Source organism: Amblyomma mixtum, chromosome 3 (genome assembly GCF_055824585.1).
Source record: "Amblyomma mixtum isolate Tamu chromosome 3, ASM5582458v1, whole genome shotgun sequence".
NCBI classification, from domain to species: Eukaryota; Metazoa; Arthropoda; class Arachnida; order Ixodida; family Ixodidae; genus Amblyomma; species Amblyomma mixtum.
The window spans coordinates 175,427,315-175,440,904 of record NC_143014.1 but is presented as its reverse complement, the minus strand read 5'-3'; the positions used below and the strand labels follow the sequence as shown (position 1 = coordinate 175,440,904).

Below are 13,590 nucleotides of genomic sequence, written 5' to 3'. Positions count from 1 at the left end.
ACCACATTGATTGGGAACTTAAGGGACTGAAAAACCTTTCAGAGAAGTTATACAACTCTGCAGATGGGAAGCTGGTCTTAAAGAAACTTTTTTACTAATGAACTCACAGTTATGAAAGCAGCAGGCATTATGTATGTTTTTGTGTGCTGATTCCAGATATGTAATTTAATTTAATGTAAAGCAAGTCAATGTGCACTTGTATGATATGCTATGCAACTTCTTGCCGACAGGTTTCAAGAAATTTTTCTGCAGGGAACTTGCTAGAATGCATGCCATTGGCTTCTCTTGGCATCAAACTATGCAATAAGAGTAAAATTATTATCCTGCCTATCATAGAAGTTGAGTTACAGGGTTTTGAAGTTGCTGCTTCACAAACGGGAACAAAGATTTGTATTCCTGCTTCTGCAGTGACGACTTCAAAATCCTATACCTCAACTTCTATGACAGGCAGGATGATAATTTTTACTGTTATTTCGTAGCTTTATGTCAAGAAACCAATGACAAGCAATTTATGCAGCAGAATTTTTTTTAACGCTCTGAGCAAAAAGTTGAATGAAATTAAATGACGTATTTTGAATTGTCACACAAAAATACATGTTTCCCGACAATTTCATAATTGACTTAATTGGGACCTTCTTACCCTCCTTAACTGATAATCAATGGTCGCCTGCTTATCAGTGAAAACTGCATGGCAATGACGATTTTTCGCAATTCTGTCATGGTCTGCTGCAGGCCCACAGTCGTGAATATCAAAGCAGAACTGCTCCAAAATAGTGGGGCCTAGCTGTGGAGCCATCTCAGAACAAGCAGCTTGTGATGAACGCACATTTGTGGCACACACGACCGCGCAGAGGGAAGCACGGGGAACGTACATTTGTGTCGGAACAGCATGATACCCAAAAAGAAGAAATGACAGCGGCACGTCAATGACCCTCCGAACCAGCATGCAGCTGGTCTAGCTACCTGATGTGTGGCCGATAGCTGATATAGTTGCGGATTGGTTGTGAAGCTCAGAAAACTAAGCTGTGCGGCGATGAGGAGACTGTGATCAACACTGCCCTCCTTTGGACCACATTTGAGTTACCCGTTGGAGGGGCCGAATTTTCAGCTCTCACAACGCAGATCTGGTGTATCCGACCTCAGCCTTCACTTTTTCGCCTGCCAGGAGCGTTGGAACAAGCCAAAGAGTTCGAATTAAGTGAATTCAAGAAAATTCGCAGTACGAATTAAGTGGCTCTAGAGTCCATTGAAATATAGCCAGCCAACCAAAATTTGGAAATTTATTTGAATTAACTGAAAGTTTAAATTATCAGTTTGAATTATCGAGAGTACCCTATTTTATTCAGTTGCAACACCTCTGAAAGGAGCTATGAAGCTTTTGTGAGTTGTATAGCTAACAGCTTTTGATGTAGATCAGAGTCAAGCCAAGGTCAAGCATGTACTGCACATCTATTGCGATATGGCTTTTAATTTGGAATTCTCAATACAGCTTTTTTTTTTTAAATTTAATTTGTCCATATTTTTTTTTTCATTTTCTTTGAGCATTATCTGAAAATGCTTTGCTTTTGGTGAGCTCTCATAATAGGGCTAAGTGATGTAATACTGAGCACTCCAGAGCAAACCATGCTTACTTCTGTTCAGTGAAGGCAGTGATTTTTCGAAACCTTGTGTTGAACTTGAAGAGGGTGATTACATCTTACTTTTCTTTTTCTTCACTGATTTCTAGGCCCTCCTGAAGAAACATGAAGCATTGATGGCTGACCTAGAAGCCTTTGGCAACTCCGTGGAGGCCTTGAAAGAACAGGCACAGTTGTGTCGGGTAAGATAACTATGCATGTTTCACTAACCTTTTGTTATGCATCCTGGTTCCAGCTTTGTTTATTATAGTCTTAAAGCTAATCATGTGGAGTGCACTTTTGCAACCAGCGCTTCCATGTTGGCTCAAGTCCAGCAGATCCTCCTGACCTTGCTGATAGGGCACTTCTGATGCTCGCGACACCTATCTGTATTCACGACTGTGGTAGGCAATATGGCAATATCTGTACACAAAAAACACTAAGCCGGCATTTTATGATGCCGATGACTATAGGGTGTTGCTGACAGTTTTTTTTTCATACTCTATTCTAACGTACATATAATTTTTAAATGATTTTTTTCCCGGAAGAATGGTGCGCATTAGAATCGAGTAAATGTAGTATCTGTTGTAACTGAACTTGATTTTTCAAGTATTTGCCTCATTAAAGTTCATTATTTAATTTGCAGTGTGTTGTAGCTTGTCTTCTGGTAAGTGTTGCAGGAAGCTCCACATTGCAAGTTCTTTTTAATTGCCTTCTTTTTACTGGGTGGCTTTGCAGCAACAAGAGGCTCCTATTGTGGATCAAGCAGGAAAGGAGTTTGTCATGGCCTTGTACGATTACACTGAAAAGAGTCCACGTGAAGTGTCTATGAAGAAGAATGACATTCTGGCATTGCTGAACAGTAACAACAAGGTCAGTGGCTTTCTTTTGCAGGCACTGCTAAGGTAGATCTTGTCAGACTACAGTAAGACCTCTAAATTCAAACCATGTTAATTTGAAATCCCAGGTAATTCTAAGAATTTTTGCGGTCCCTTCACTTCAAATTATCCAGTCAGATTTGCATTAGAAGTGGCAGCCTTTACCAGCGTGGTTAATTCGAAGATCTGGGGTGCTCTACAGAACTGCCGATCCCAATTTTCTCCGCAAACCGGTGAAGTGAGTATTGCTGATGCTTGATATGCAAAGCATCCCAGATCCAGCCATGGTACAACTTGCATGCCGCCAAAATGTACTCCTGAGCTTGTCTCGCAACGTGACCATTCTAGCTTCATGCTGACAACAGGTTGACTTCCCACCACCTTGCGCCGTTTCTTTGAGTGGTGTGCTATGGTTAGCAGGTTAGGTTACTGGCATCTCTGATTACGTTATGTACTGTTGTGTGTAAGTCAACCTTTCTTGAGAAAAACCACCATCCGAGATTGGGAGGTGGCCAATGCGTGGAGCCAACCTAGTTTTGGATGAATGGCTGGTAGTACGTGGCCTGTGCCAGCCCGTTCTCGACAGGATGCATGGGGCTGTGGGTGTCAAAGTCGTTAATACAAATGCAAATCTGTCCCGTTAAAGGAAATTCGAACTGCGTATAGTTTACATGGCTTGTTCGTGCTGGTGGTCACTTGCTTGGATGAGCGGTAGGTAGCATGAAAGCAAACTTCCAGTAATCTCGCGGCAGTCACATTTCAATAAGAGGCGAAATGCTAGAAGCCCGTGTACTGTGCGATGCCAGTGCACTTTAAAGAACCCCAGGCGGTTGAAATTATCCGGAGCTTTCCGCTATGGTGTCCCTCATAGCCTGAGTTACTTTAAAATTTCAAGCTCCAGAAAGCAGAGTGATTTATTGGAGAATTTTTCCTTTTTTCTTGCTCGAAAATTTGGGTGCTTGAATTTTTCATGCTTCAAATTCAGCGAGTAGGGTTCACTTTTTGACTGTAACCAGTTTGGTAGTAAATGAGTGTGTATTGCATCTACAGATCTGATATTGATAAAGCAGGGAACTGCCCAAATACACTTAGTGGCAGGATTTAGTATGGACTTGGTGTTCATTGTGATGCTATACTGTACAGATGCCAGCAGTAGTGCCTTTTACCTAGTGGGAAGCGTGAAATGCATCATGTGGCCTTCTTATTTGTGTGCAGGACTGGTGGAAGGTGGAAGTGAATGACCGGCAAGGCTTTGTACCTGCGGCCTACGTGAAGAAGGTTGAGGCTGGCCTGTCGGCAAGCCAGCAGCATCTGGCTGAGGGCAACAGCATTGGGGCACGTCAAGCCCAAATTGAAGGCCAGTACGGAAACCTGATGGCCCTTGGCCGCAGCCGCTGTGACAAGTTGGCAGAGTCCCTGCGTGCCTACCAGCTGGTGCGAGAGGCTGCTGAGCTGGCCCAGTGGATCAAGGACAAGGTGGGCTTCCACTGACATTGAGCTGGTCACTGTAATAGATTTCATCAGCAAATGTGTGGCTGAAAACTGTTATGCATTCTGGGTTGCCATATTTTTCTCTTACTGTGGGTGTGTGAAAAAATCGGTGGCGCAAAAGTAAGCATGGTACAATCCACTGAATAGGCACTCCTTTGTCACCTGTGATTTTGTGGGATAAGTGTTGTACTCAACAGTACTCAACAGCACACATTCCACTGCTAGGCCTCCAATATGTTCGGTTTCCACATGTTTTCACTGGCTCAAGCAGTTAAAGAATTGTCTGGCTATTCACGTTGCATACAGTGATTTGTGTTCAGTTGCACTATTTTGCATATTTTGTAAACACAATGGATTAAAATAAGATTTGAGAATTACCATATAAGCTCACGTAATGAACCCACTTTTTTTCCAGAAAAGATGACATCGAAGAAAGTTTGAACAGATTTTTTGTGGAGTCGAAATTTCATATCATACATCCGCCCACCTGCCTGTCCGTCCGTCCATAATCAACAAAAGCACGTGCTGAGTCCCGTTCGCGTTCGTGTCACCGACGATTATGTGATAGCCGGTGGCGCCAGCCAATTGTGGAGAGATAAAGCAAACATGCTGAATACTGGCCCTGAAGGTCAGGTGCGCGTTTTTTCCACGAGGTTAAAAAAAAAACTCTCGGGATGGTTACAAGTGTGTAATGTGAATGTTTAAGCCTTAGCTGCAGTGAAGAGTTGGGCATTTTCACTCTCGAGCTTGATAAATCTGGTTCTGAAAATCCTGCTTCCTTCACAGCATTTAGTGTAGAGGATGTTTTGTAGCGTTCTGGTTTAAACTGCTACACTCATCTCTGATGCGCAAGCGCTCGCTGACTTTGTAAGCATACAGTGGTGCAGCCCCGGGTGTGCCTGCGCGCTGAGCAAGCCACCACCCAAGGCCGCGGGCGCTCAATGTCTTGACGCTTTGCCAGGGTCCGTACTGCGGATGGCACGAAAACTGAGGAATACACCAAGAAAGAGTCAACGGTTAAAAAATTAAATTCTAGAGGACAAAAGTGGGGGGGGGGTGTGGGTTTATTATGCGATTAACTATGGCAGCCATTCGGTTAGCTTTATTCTTTTTGTCGTTTTCGTTTTCTTGTTCCAAGCTCTTTCCTTTTAAGCATCCAGCCTGGTTGCTCTTACTTCTTAGTGCACATGTCAAATGATCTTGGAGCACTGGGTGTTGCATTTGCATGTACCACCTGCAGCCATGTGAGAAATATAGTTAATGCAGCAAGTGTTGGGTATTTCCTCATTTCACTGCCCAACCTATATCGTGACAATATAAATGTGCTCTGCTGGTAATTCATTGGTAGTTAAACTGCGGTTACAAGTATCGCAAAAAGGTATTTGGGTATTTTTCCTTCATGCCAAGCAGATAAATGTGGTAGTTGTTTGGTAACTCTCCAAGTCTTAACCCACAACACAGGGGTGGAGAATGCAGGTAATTTGGGTATAGTGAGCAAAAACGAAAAAAAAAAGCTAAGCTTGGCTTGTAGTGTTTTCCACTAGGCTGTGTAATGATGCATGCTATTTAATGGCATAAGTGCCAGGATGGCCAAGTTGAGGTTGCATGTGGCTGCCTGATCTGACAGTCATGTCTTTTTTCTGGAACGAGAACTTCAGGTGCCAGTGGCTGTATGACTGCAGAAAGAGCGCGATAAGTCATGACACCGTAGCACAAAAGCTGTTAGAAACAACTCATAATTTAGTCATTTGGGAACATTGTGTGTTTGAGCCGGGAGTGGTGCATTGTGCAATTTTTACATTGTCAGGTACATTGAAAAGCCATGAAAAGGGCTAAGTACCTCAAGTGACGATGGTCGTTGTTCAAATGCAGGAGCAAGTAGCCCAAGTTCAGGAGGTTGGTGAAGACCTGGAACAGGTGGAAGTTCTCCAGAAGAAGTTTGACGATTTCATGGCTGACCTGAAGGGCAATGAGGTGCGCCTTGGAGAGATGAACAACATAGCCAACAAGCTGATGACCTTGGGCCAGACGGAAGCTGCTGTCAAGATTCAGACACAGATTGAGGTAAGTATATTACAAATGGCTCGAGCCTCGTGTAAGATAAGAGCTCGCTCTTGCTTTTCAAGCAGCATGATGTCGGAGGGCATGCACAGTAAACTTGCCAAAAAAGTTAACAACTCTCTGCATGGTGCATACGATGCCCTACAGTGATAAGAGGAATGCCTAGAATGGTACTTGATTCCGATTGCATTTGCTGGCTCCATTGCAGCACTACCACTGAACGTTCACATTCGTGTTTTTTTTATGTACTACACTATCTTGTTGTGGTTTTAGTTTCCCGATGGTTCTCGTACGTCTTTTCGCCTGAAAAGCATTAAGGTAGCAGGTATCTTAGTATTGTCTTCCAGTTGTTAACATAATGTGCCCTTATTTAATATTCATGGTATTTATCCTTATCATTCATGTGGATGCAGGACCTGAACCAGAAGTGGCAGCACCTTCAAGAGGTGACACAGGAACGTGCTCAGCAGCTGGGCTCTGCGCATGAAGTGCAACGCTTCCACCGAGATGTGGATGAGACCAAGGACTGGATCCAGGAGAAGGATGACAGCCTACTGGCTGATGACTGTGGCAACGACCTCCGCAGTGTCCAAACCCTGCAGCGCAAACACGAGGGCCTTGAGCGTGACCTGACGGCTCTGGGAGACAGAGTGAGTTGCCAACTGCCAGTTGTTCCAAGATACTGGACCATGTGTGGGTGAACATTTAAAGCATTTTTGACTTGTAAAGGTTTATGCAATAACGATACTTTAGAACCTCATTAATTCAAACTCAAATGGGATCAAAATTGTCTCTATGAAGCAAAGTGTAAACTTATGGGGACACTTTATGCTAGAAAATGTTTTGGCCTGAGTCACCTAGTTTAAGTGTGCGAAAGTGACGCAGTATTGTACATAAGAATGATACTGCTTTTGTTACAGCCCCTAGCTTTCTTCGTAAGGCTTTGCAAAGCGCTAACTGGCATGGAACGGGTGCACGCGGGCGCACGCATGCGCACACAAACGCATGCTTATGCACGTACACACCCACAGATGAAGCGCTGCTAGACTTGGATATAAAAACACACCACAACGTCATACCATGCGCAACAAGATGTGCAGTAGCCCTTGATCCGCACCTTCACATGTAAAAACAGAGAAAACAAAGGCGAAAAAAACCTTGTCAGCCAACACGTGCGTATTGCAAAAGCTTAAGATGGCAGTCTTTCAGATAGTTCAGTTCTGTTGTGTCTAAAATGACTGAAGGGTTGTTCATGGTCTTTTTGCTCATGGTATGACGTTGTGGTGTGTTTATTTTTCGGAAGAGACATGAGTATAAAAACACTTGTTAGTAGAGCTTCATCGTGCATGTCTGTCCGTCCCCTAGTAGCTCTTATGAACCCTAGCTTTCTATTAAGCATTTTTTATGCGATAGTTTGTTAACAGCTATTTTTTCTTTTTCGTTGCGTACATCAAGGGGGGGCAACAGCATGACAGTAATTCGACATTTAATTATTCATTGACCTGAATTATTGTGAAAGCCACAATATTGTCAAGTTTCATGACACCTTGATACTCTCCACCAATGTTTCGCTTGGTGCACTTGCTTGCTTGAGTGGATACAGGCAGTGATAGTTCCTCTGCACCATTCTCTAGGAACACTTACAATATCAGTGCCCATCTTAACAAATATCATTATTAGTGGCATAATCTAATTTTGAGTGCCACCAACATCTCCACTGGGGGCTTCCTCTTGTGATATAGGACTCTTCAGGGACAAAGCTGAGTGGCAAGTGGATATGAGATTTCTGCGAATTTTCAATGGCGCTGTGTGGGATTTAAAATTTTTCACCGCAAGAAGTTAGGTGATTTGGTTGTCAGGTCACGTTTATTTCCCAGAGTAATTTTCATGCTTTACAGCTTCCGTTGGATCACAAAGTAGTCAGCCTCGACATACGCACCGCGCACACCCGACATGTCCCGCTTCCCTGCTTCAACTGCCACGCACTTCCCACATTCCCCTGTGCACTCCATGCTCCCTTGCGGTGGTCCCCTCCAAACTCTTGTAGCAGAGTCCCATCCCATGACCTGTACCGGTCCCTTGCATGGTTATGATGAGGCTGTGAGCTTGAAGGAGTATAGACCCTTAATTTTGGTGGCATGTTTTTTTCTCTAATGGTGTGGAAGACACTGTTATGCATGAATCGCCATGTGGCATTTACCTAAAACCACTAAATAATTTATAATAGAATTTTTCTGTCGTGTCGTGCTGTTTCGGATTCAACAGCCGAACGATGACTGTGACGTCAACGTGTGCTTATAGGTCACGTGAGGCGTGGAATAGCTGCAATATAATCATTGTTTCTAATTCATTGTCATTCAGGTTCTTGAGGCAGGCTGGCTTTAACATTGTAGTGAAATAAAACGACAAAGCAGTGATTATATGTTTTTTCATACCTCACGTGACATGTAAGCATATGTTGACGTCAGTCATCGTTCGGCTGTTAAAACAGAAACCGAAACAGCACGAGAAACAAATTTGATTATAAATTATTTACCTGTTGTACGAGAAAACCATGTGGTAATCCACGTATGATAATGCCTTGCGCACCATTACAAAGAAGAAAACATGCACCCAAAAGTTAGTTGTCTATACTCCTCTAAAAAAATAGCAGTGCTTTTCAAAGCAAGGTTCAAGCACATGTGACAAAATGCTTTGCAATCCTGAATTTTGCATCACAATGCCAGCAATAAGGCTTTCGCTTCTCATATTTAGGGGTGTGCGAAAATTGAGATTTTTGAATACAAATAGAGTACAAATATAAAGAATAAATAGCTTCAAATATTGAATCGAATATCGAGTATCTGTTGAGTACAAAAAAAAAATTCCAGAAAATGATAAACAAGCAAATATTGTTGCCCTTATTTTTTTCAAAATAGTGTATGGTCTTTGAAACTGAAATAAGCAAAACTAGACTGCCTCAGCATCGTATAAAATAAAATGATATGCATAGAAATGTATACTGCTTGGTTAGACAGCATTACAGTATTCAACCTGGGATGTGGTCATGCAAAATTACATGCCGCTGCTGTGGCTCAATGGTGATGGTGCTCGGCTGCTTAACCGAAAGACGCGGGTTCGATTCCGGCCGTGGCGGTGGATTTTTGATGGAGGCGGAATTCTTGAGGCCCGTGTACTGTGTGATGTCAGTGCACGTTAAAAAAACCCAGGTGGTCGAAATTTCCGGAGCCCTTCATTGTGGTGTCTCTCATGGCCTGAATCACTTTGGGACATTAAACCCCATGCACTAAACCAAACCAAAATTAAATCCACAGCATGATATGACTAGAAACAAAAAAAAAAAAACACCATGGTGGCTAGTAAAACCTCATTTATTCAGAGTTAAAAGGACCGAAAGAAATACCTGGGTAATCCGAAGATAGATTTATATATTAAAAAAAAAATGCGGTAAAGCCTTACGAGGCAGCTTCATCGCACGACCACTTGTAAGCCCGTGACGAGCGCCCAGTTTCGGCGTGCTGGAAGAGCGAAGGGGCCCCGCCTAGCGACAGGGGCCTTGCGCATATTGACACGTCTGCCACTGCAACCACTTGAGAGGTGTGTGGGTTAGAGTGCACCATGCACTAGGCGGTATTTTCGCACGATTACTTGCCCTGTTGTGATACCTCGACTCCAGGAGCCTCACGCAAAATTCCGCAAGTAGGCTTTCCTGCATACCGTAGTTAACCAAACCATTTGGCGGAGGTCATGCTCAGAGAGTTAAGGTGATAGGACGAATGCTGTGGGCATTAAGTATGTGACATATTAAGAAAGGATTAAAAAAAAAAAAGAAGTGCGCTTTCGCATTGCAATTTTGCAGTTTTTCGAAGCAGGTCGTTGGCCATCTTGTTTGCAGCACGTGTGGTATGTGTGAAAGCCAACTTCCTGAATTTTACATGAGGTCAAGCCTAGTAGTGTCAGAATGCGATTGGTCCACGCGATAAACTACTGAAAAGAAAGGGAAGAGGGTATTGTTTTTCTGGAACTTTAAACTCAGTTGTTGCATAATTTGCCTAGACATAATTGTGGTTTTGGCACGGTCGAATTTATTAAAGTCTGTGCAACATACGATCCCTGGTGAGTATTCGGGAATTTTCGAATATTCGAAAATACTCGAATATCAATTTCTCGAATACAAATACGAACTGAATATTAAACATATTCGATTCATATTCGAAATTCTGAATATTCGCACGCCCCTACTCATATTATTTTGGGTGCAAAGCATAAACAGTAACATTGTGGTTTTGAGATGGGTCCTCCGCTTTAAATATTCTTGCACCAGCGTGGGTGCACTGTGTCCGTGCTTCTAATTTACAGATCCTTTAGTGTTGCCGTGTCTAAGGCCCCTAGTTTCCCAGTTTCTGCGAAAAATTGTGAATTGATGCATTTTTCACGAAATTGTGTTGTTAGCAACTAATCGTCATTTTTTGATACTGCCGTTGTTACAGACATCAGAATGATGGCAGAATTACTGATGTACCTTATTTGCACGAGTTTACCATAAGGGAAAAGAGTTTGAAACGTCGCATGCAGCCTTGCACGGAGCATGAGCTGCTGCTACTCGGTGTTTCAGGCTTCAACGACCCGTACTGCCTTCTTTCCACATCAATCGCTACTTTCTCTTTTGCACCTGCTCGCCTCTTGCTTTGCCCTAAGGTCATTGAAAAGCTGGCTTCTCCTAGCGGCTAGCGTGCCTGGTGACGAAGGTCGCTTTTCTTACCTTGAGCTTCGAGAGAAAAAAAGTGTGTATTCATACCATGGTACTGACTATAACGCGAGTTACAGTTTGAAGTGTTGTTTGATGGCTGAAAACGTGTTGTGGTATAATGCAGCACTATTTGCGGCTGCCATTCGAGTAATGGTACACATCAGGTGGCAGAAATCTTGTCAGCCATTACGATTAATACCCGTGCCACACACTCACAAGAAATGGCAGTAAGTGCTGAAGGCCTTAAGTTTGTTAATGCCATTATCAAAAGTGAGGATGACAATAACGCTTGCAAGGCAGTGAAAAGTTTCATCTGAATATAAACAGTGCTAATGAGCACAATATATCTGGAATGTCATTCAAATGTAATGTAAAAATGATTTTTCTTAAAATACGGCTGTTCCTGCTTAAGAAGTCTGAAAAGTAGCCATAAAGTCGCATGTTGGCACACAAGTCGAGAGTACCTGTCAAAAAGACTGGTTAAAATGGCGCTCTCCAAATCGAAAACGTGGCGTATATAGATGCTTTATCTGACGAAGTTACGAATTAACCATTTGCTACTGGTTAGGAAGTTGTTACTCATGCTTTTCTGCATGTGGAATGGCAACGAGAGTACGCATTGCACGGGCGAATGAGTTGTGTCGAACTCAGTAGGTCGCGAATGGCAGTAAAGTTAATGCCATTAAATTTATGCGTGTGGCACCGCACGAATGCCATTGAAACTTAAGGCAGTAAGCACTTAATGGCATTAAATCTGGCCGTGTGGCACGGGTATACCTAAGTAGTTGGCACATGAGGCATGGCAGACAATTGTGCGGCAAAAGATAGAATGGCATTTTGGATTTGGAAAATAGACAGTACTATAGAGCATTGACTTGGAGTCATTGTGCTGTAGCTTTTTACTGTTTTTTTTGCAGATTCGCCAACTGGATGACACTGCAGGTCGCTTGGTGAACACACACCCAGAGTCAACTGAATCCATGATCACGAAGAAACAGGAGATCATTCAGGAGTGGACCCGGCTGACTGCCAAGGCCAAGGCACGCAAGGAGAAGCTGCTCGACTCCTACGACCTCCAGCGGTTCCTTGCTGACTACAGGTGCTGTGTCCATTGATCCTTGTATAAAACACCACCATATGTACTCAGTAGCATTACTAGTGTTAGTGCTGTATATAATTGCATTTTTTCACTTGGACTGGTTCAAATCCTTCAGTACTTTTGCATGCACCTGTGCAGACAAGAATAAAATGCAAATTTTCACTTTTTGCTTGTAAAAGTTAGTTTTCCTACTAAGGTGTCGCTAAGCAGTCATTTGGCTTGGTTGACTGAAATGATTTGGCAAGTTTAATATTTGGACTTGAATTTTTTTTTTTTTTTTTGCAAATAAAAGGTTGTGACACATTAGGTCAGTTAGTTTCGTATACTATGTACGGCTTGTGATGGTCAAATTGCATTTGGTCATTCAACCATTTCAACTACCTGTCTGTGAAGACAATGCACCACAAGTTTTTCAGCTCTCAAGAGGCTTTTATTCAGTTTAGAATTCAAATACAGTCGCAGATCAATTTTTTAGACTCTGTGGGACCTAGCAAATGGCGAACTTGAAAAAAAATCTCTTTTCTGCAAAAAAACCGCCCTTAAAACTCACAACCGTCGCTGCTCCCCACATTCTGTTTGCAAGCAGTAACATTAGACTATCTGAGCAGTCATGCTTTTGCCATGTCCACACCACCTCACGTCACGGTACCAGACAGTGTGACGTGGCTGCAGGTCATGTCGTGAACGAATGGATGCACTAAGCGAAACAAGAACATTGTTTTCATAGGCAGTGATAGCAGCGAAGATAGAAAGAACATACGGGAAGAAGTGAGCAAAATCGAGCGCCTATGGATTATACCCTTCCCCTCTTATCTGCACCATGGGCGGTGTCATCTAGGCCTAGTTTCTAGTTTCTAGCCTAGTCATCTAGTTTTCTCTGCAATTGTGTGCTTTTTGTAGGCCACCATGATGGCAGTGAAGAATGTGTCGTTATCTCAAGTGGTAACAATGAACAAGTAGCCAAGCCTATCCAAACCAGTTTGTCCAATTGACTCCATTTAAATCCAAGACGGTGACGCTCACTTGCTTCTATATTAGGCCTAAAAAAAAAAAAAATTCGGTCGAAGGGTGATCACAGTATTTCTGGTGTCCATTTTAGTGTGAAAAATCACTTTTGGACTGTGCAAGGCCTGAAATATCAGTCGTGAATACTGTATTTACACGATTGTAAGTCAACTCAAATGTAAGTAGACTCCCCATATCATGTCGGGGGGGGGGGGGGGGGGGGGGGGGAGGAGGCATGGGGTGCCCCGTGCACCGTAGTAGGCACCCCGTGCCCACGGGGTGCCTGTTACCCGCCGCTCGACCAAAACTACCTCAGGCTGCGTGGTTGTTTTTCGGAAAAAAGTTATACTTACAGGTGAAGGTACTAAAGTAATCAGAGATGCCGGTAGCCGAACCCTCTAACCTCGACACAAAAGAATGGCGCAGGCCTGCGTTCGGCGAAGTCAACCCATTGCGGCCACGGAGCAAGAAGGGTCTCATTGTAGGACGAGCTCAGGCGCAGTTTTTGCGGTCCACTAGCCATACTATAGACCAGTTCTTGTGCTGGGAGTATTTGGACTAGGGCACTACACATATCAAACATCGGCATCACTCTGTAGTACTGCCTCTCGGCTCCGCGAGGCCGTTGCTTCACCAGTTTGCGGTGAAATCTGGATCGGGGATTCCTGTGTAGCACACCAGATTTTCTAA

At 43.3% G+C, this 13,590-nt stretch overlaps 1 protein-coding gene across 3 annotated transcripts in view; it reads left to right on the top strand.

Moving 5' to 3' along the window:
- alpha-Spec (alpha spectrin) overlaps positions 1–13,590 on the top strand; it is a 79,202-nt gene that overhangs the window by 37,916 nt on the left and 27,696 nt on the right. For all 3 annotated transcript variants that reach the window (XM_089581996.1, XM_089581994.1, XM_089581995.1), the window contains exons 21-26: positions 1,727–1,819; positions 2,355–2,489; positions 3,710–3,970; positions 5,858–6,049; positions 6,460–6,696; positions 11,714–11,895. In XM_089581996.1, coding sequence (XP_089438122.1) covers positions 1,727–1,819; positions 2,355–2,489; positions 3,710–3,970; positions 5,858–6,049; positions 6,460–6,696; positions 11,714–11,895 — 1,100 coding nt within the window. The remainder of the gene's footprint in view (positions 1–1,726; positions 1,820–2,354; positions 2,490–3,709; positions 3,971–5,857; positions 6,050–6,459; positions 6,697–11,713; positions 11,896–13,590) is intronic.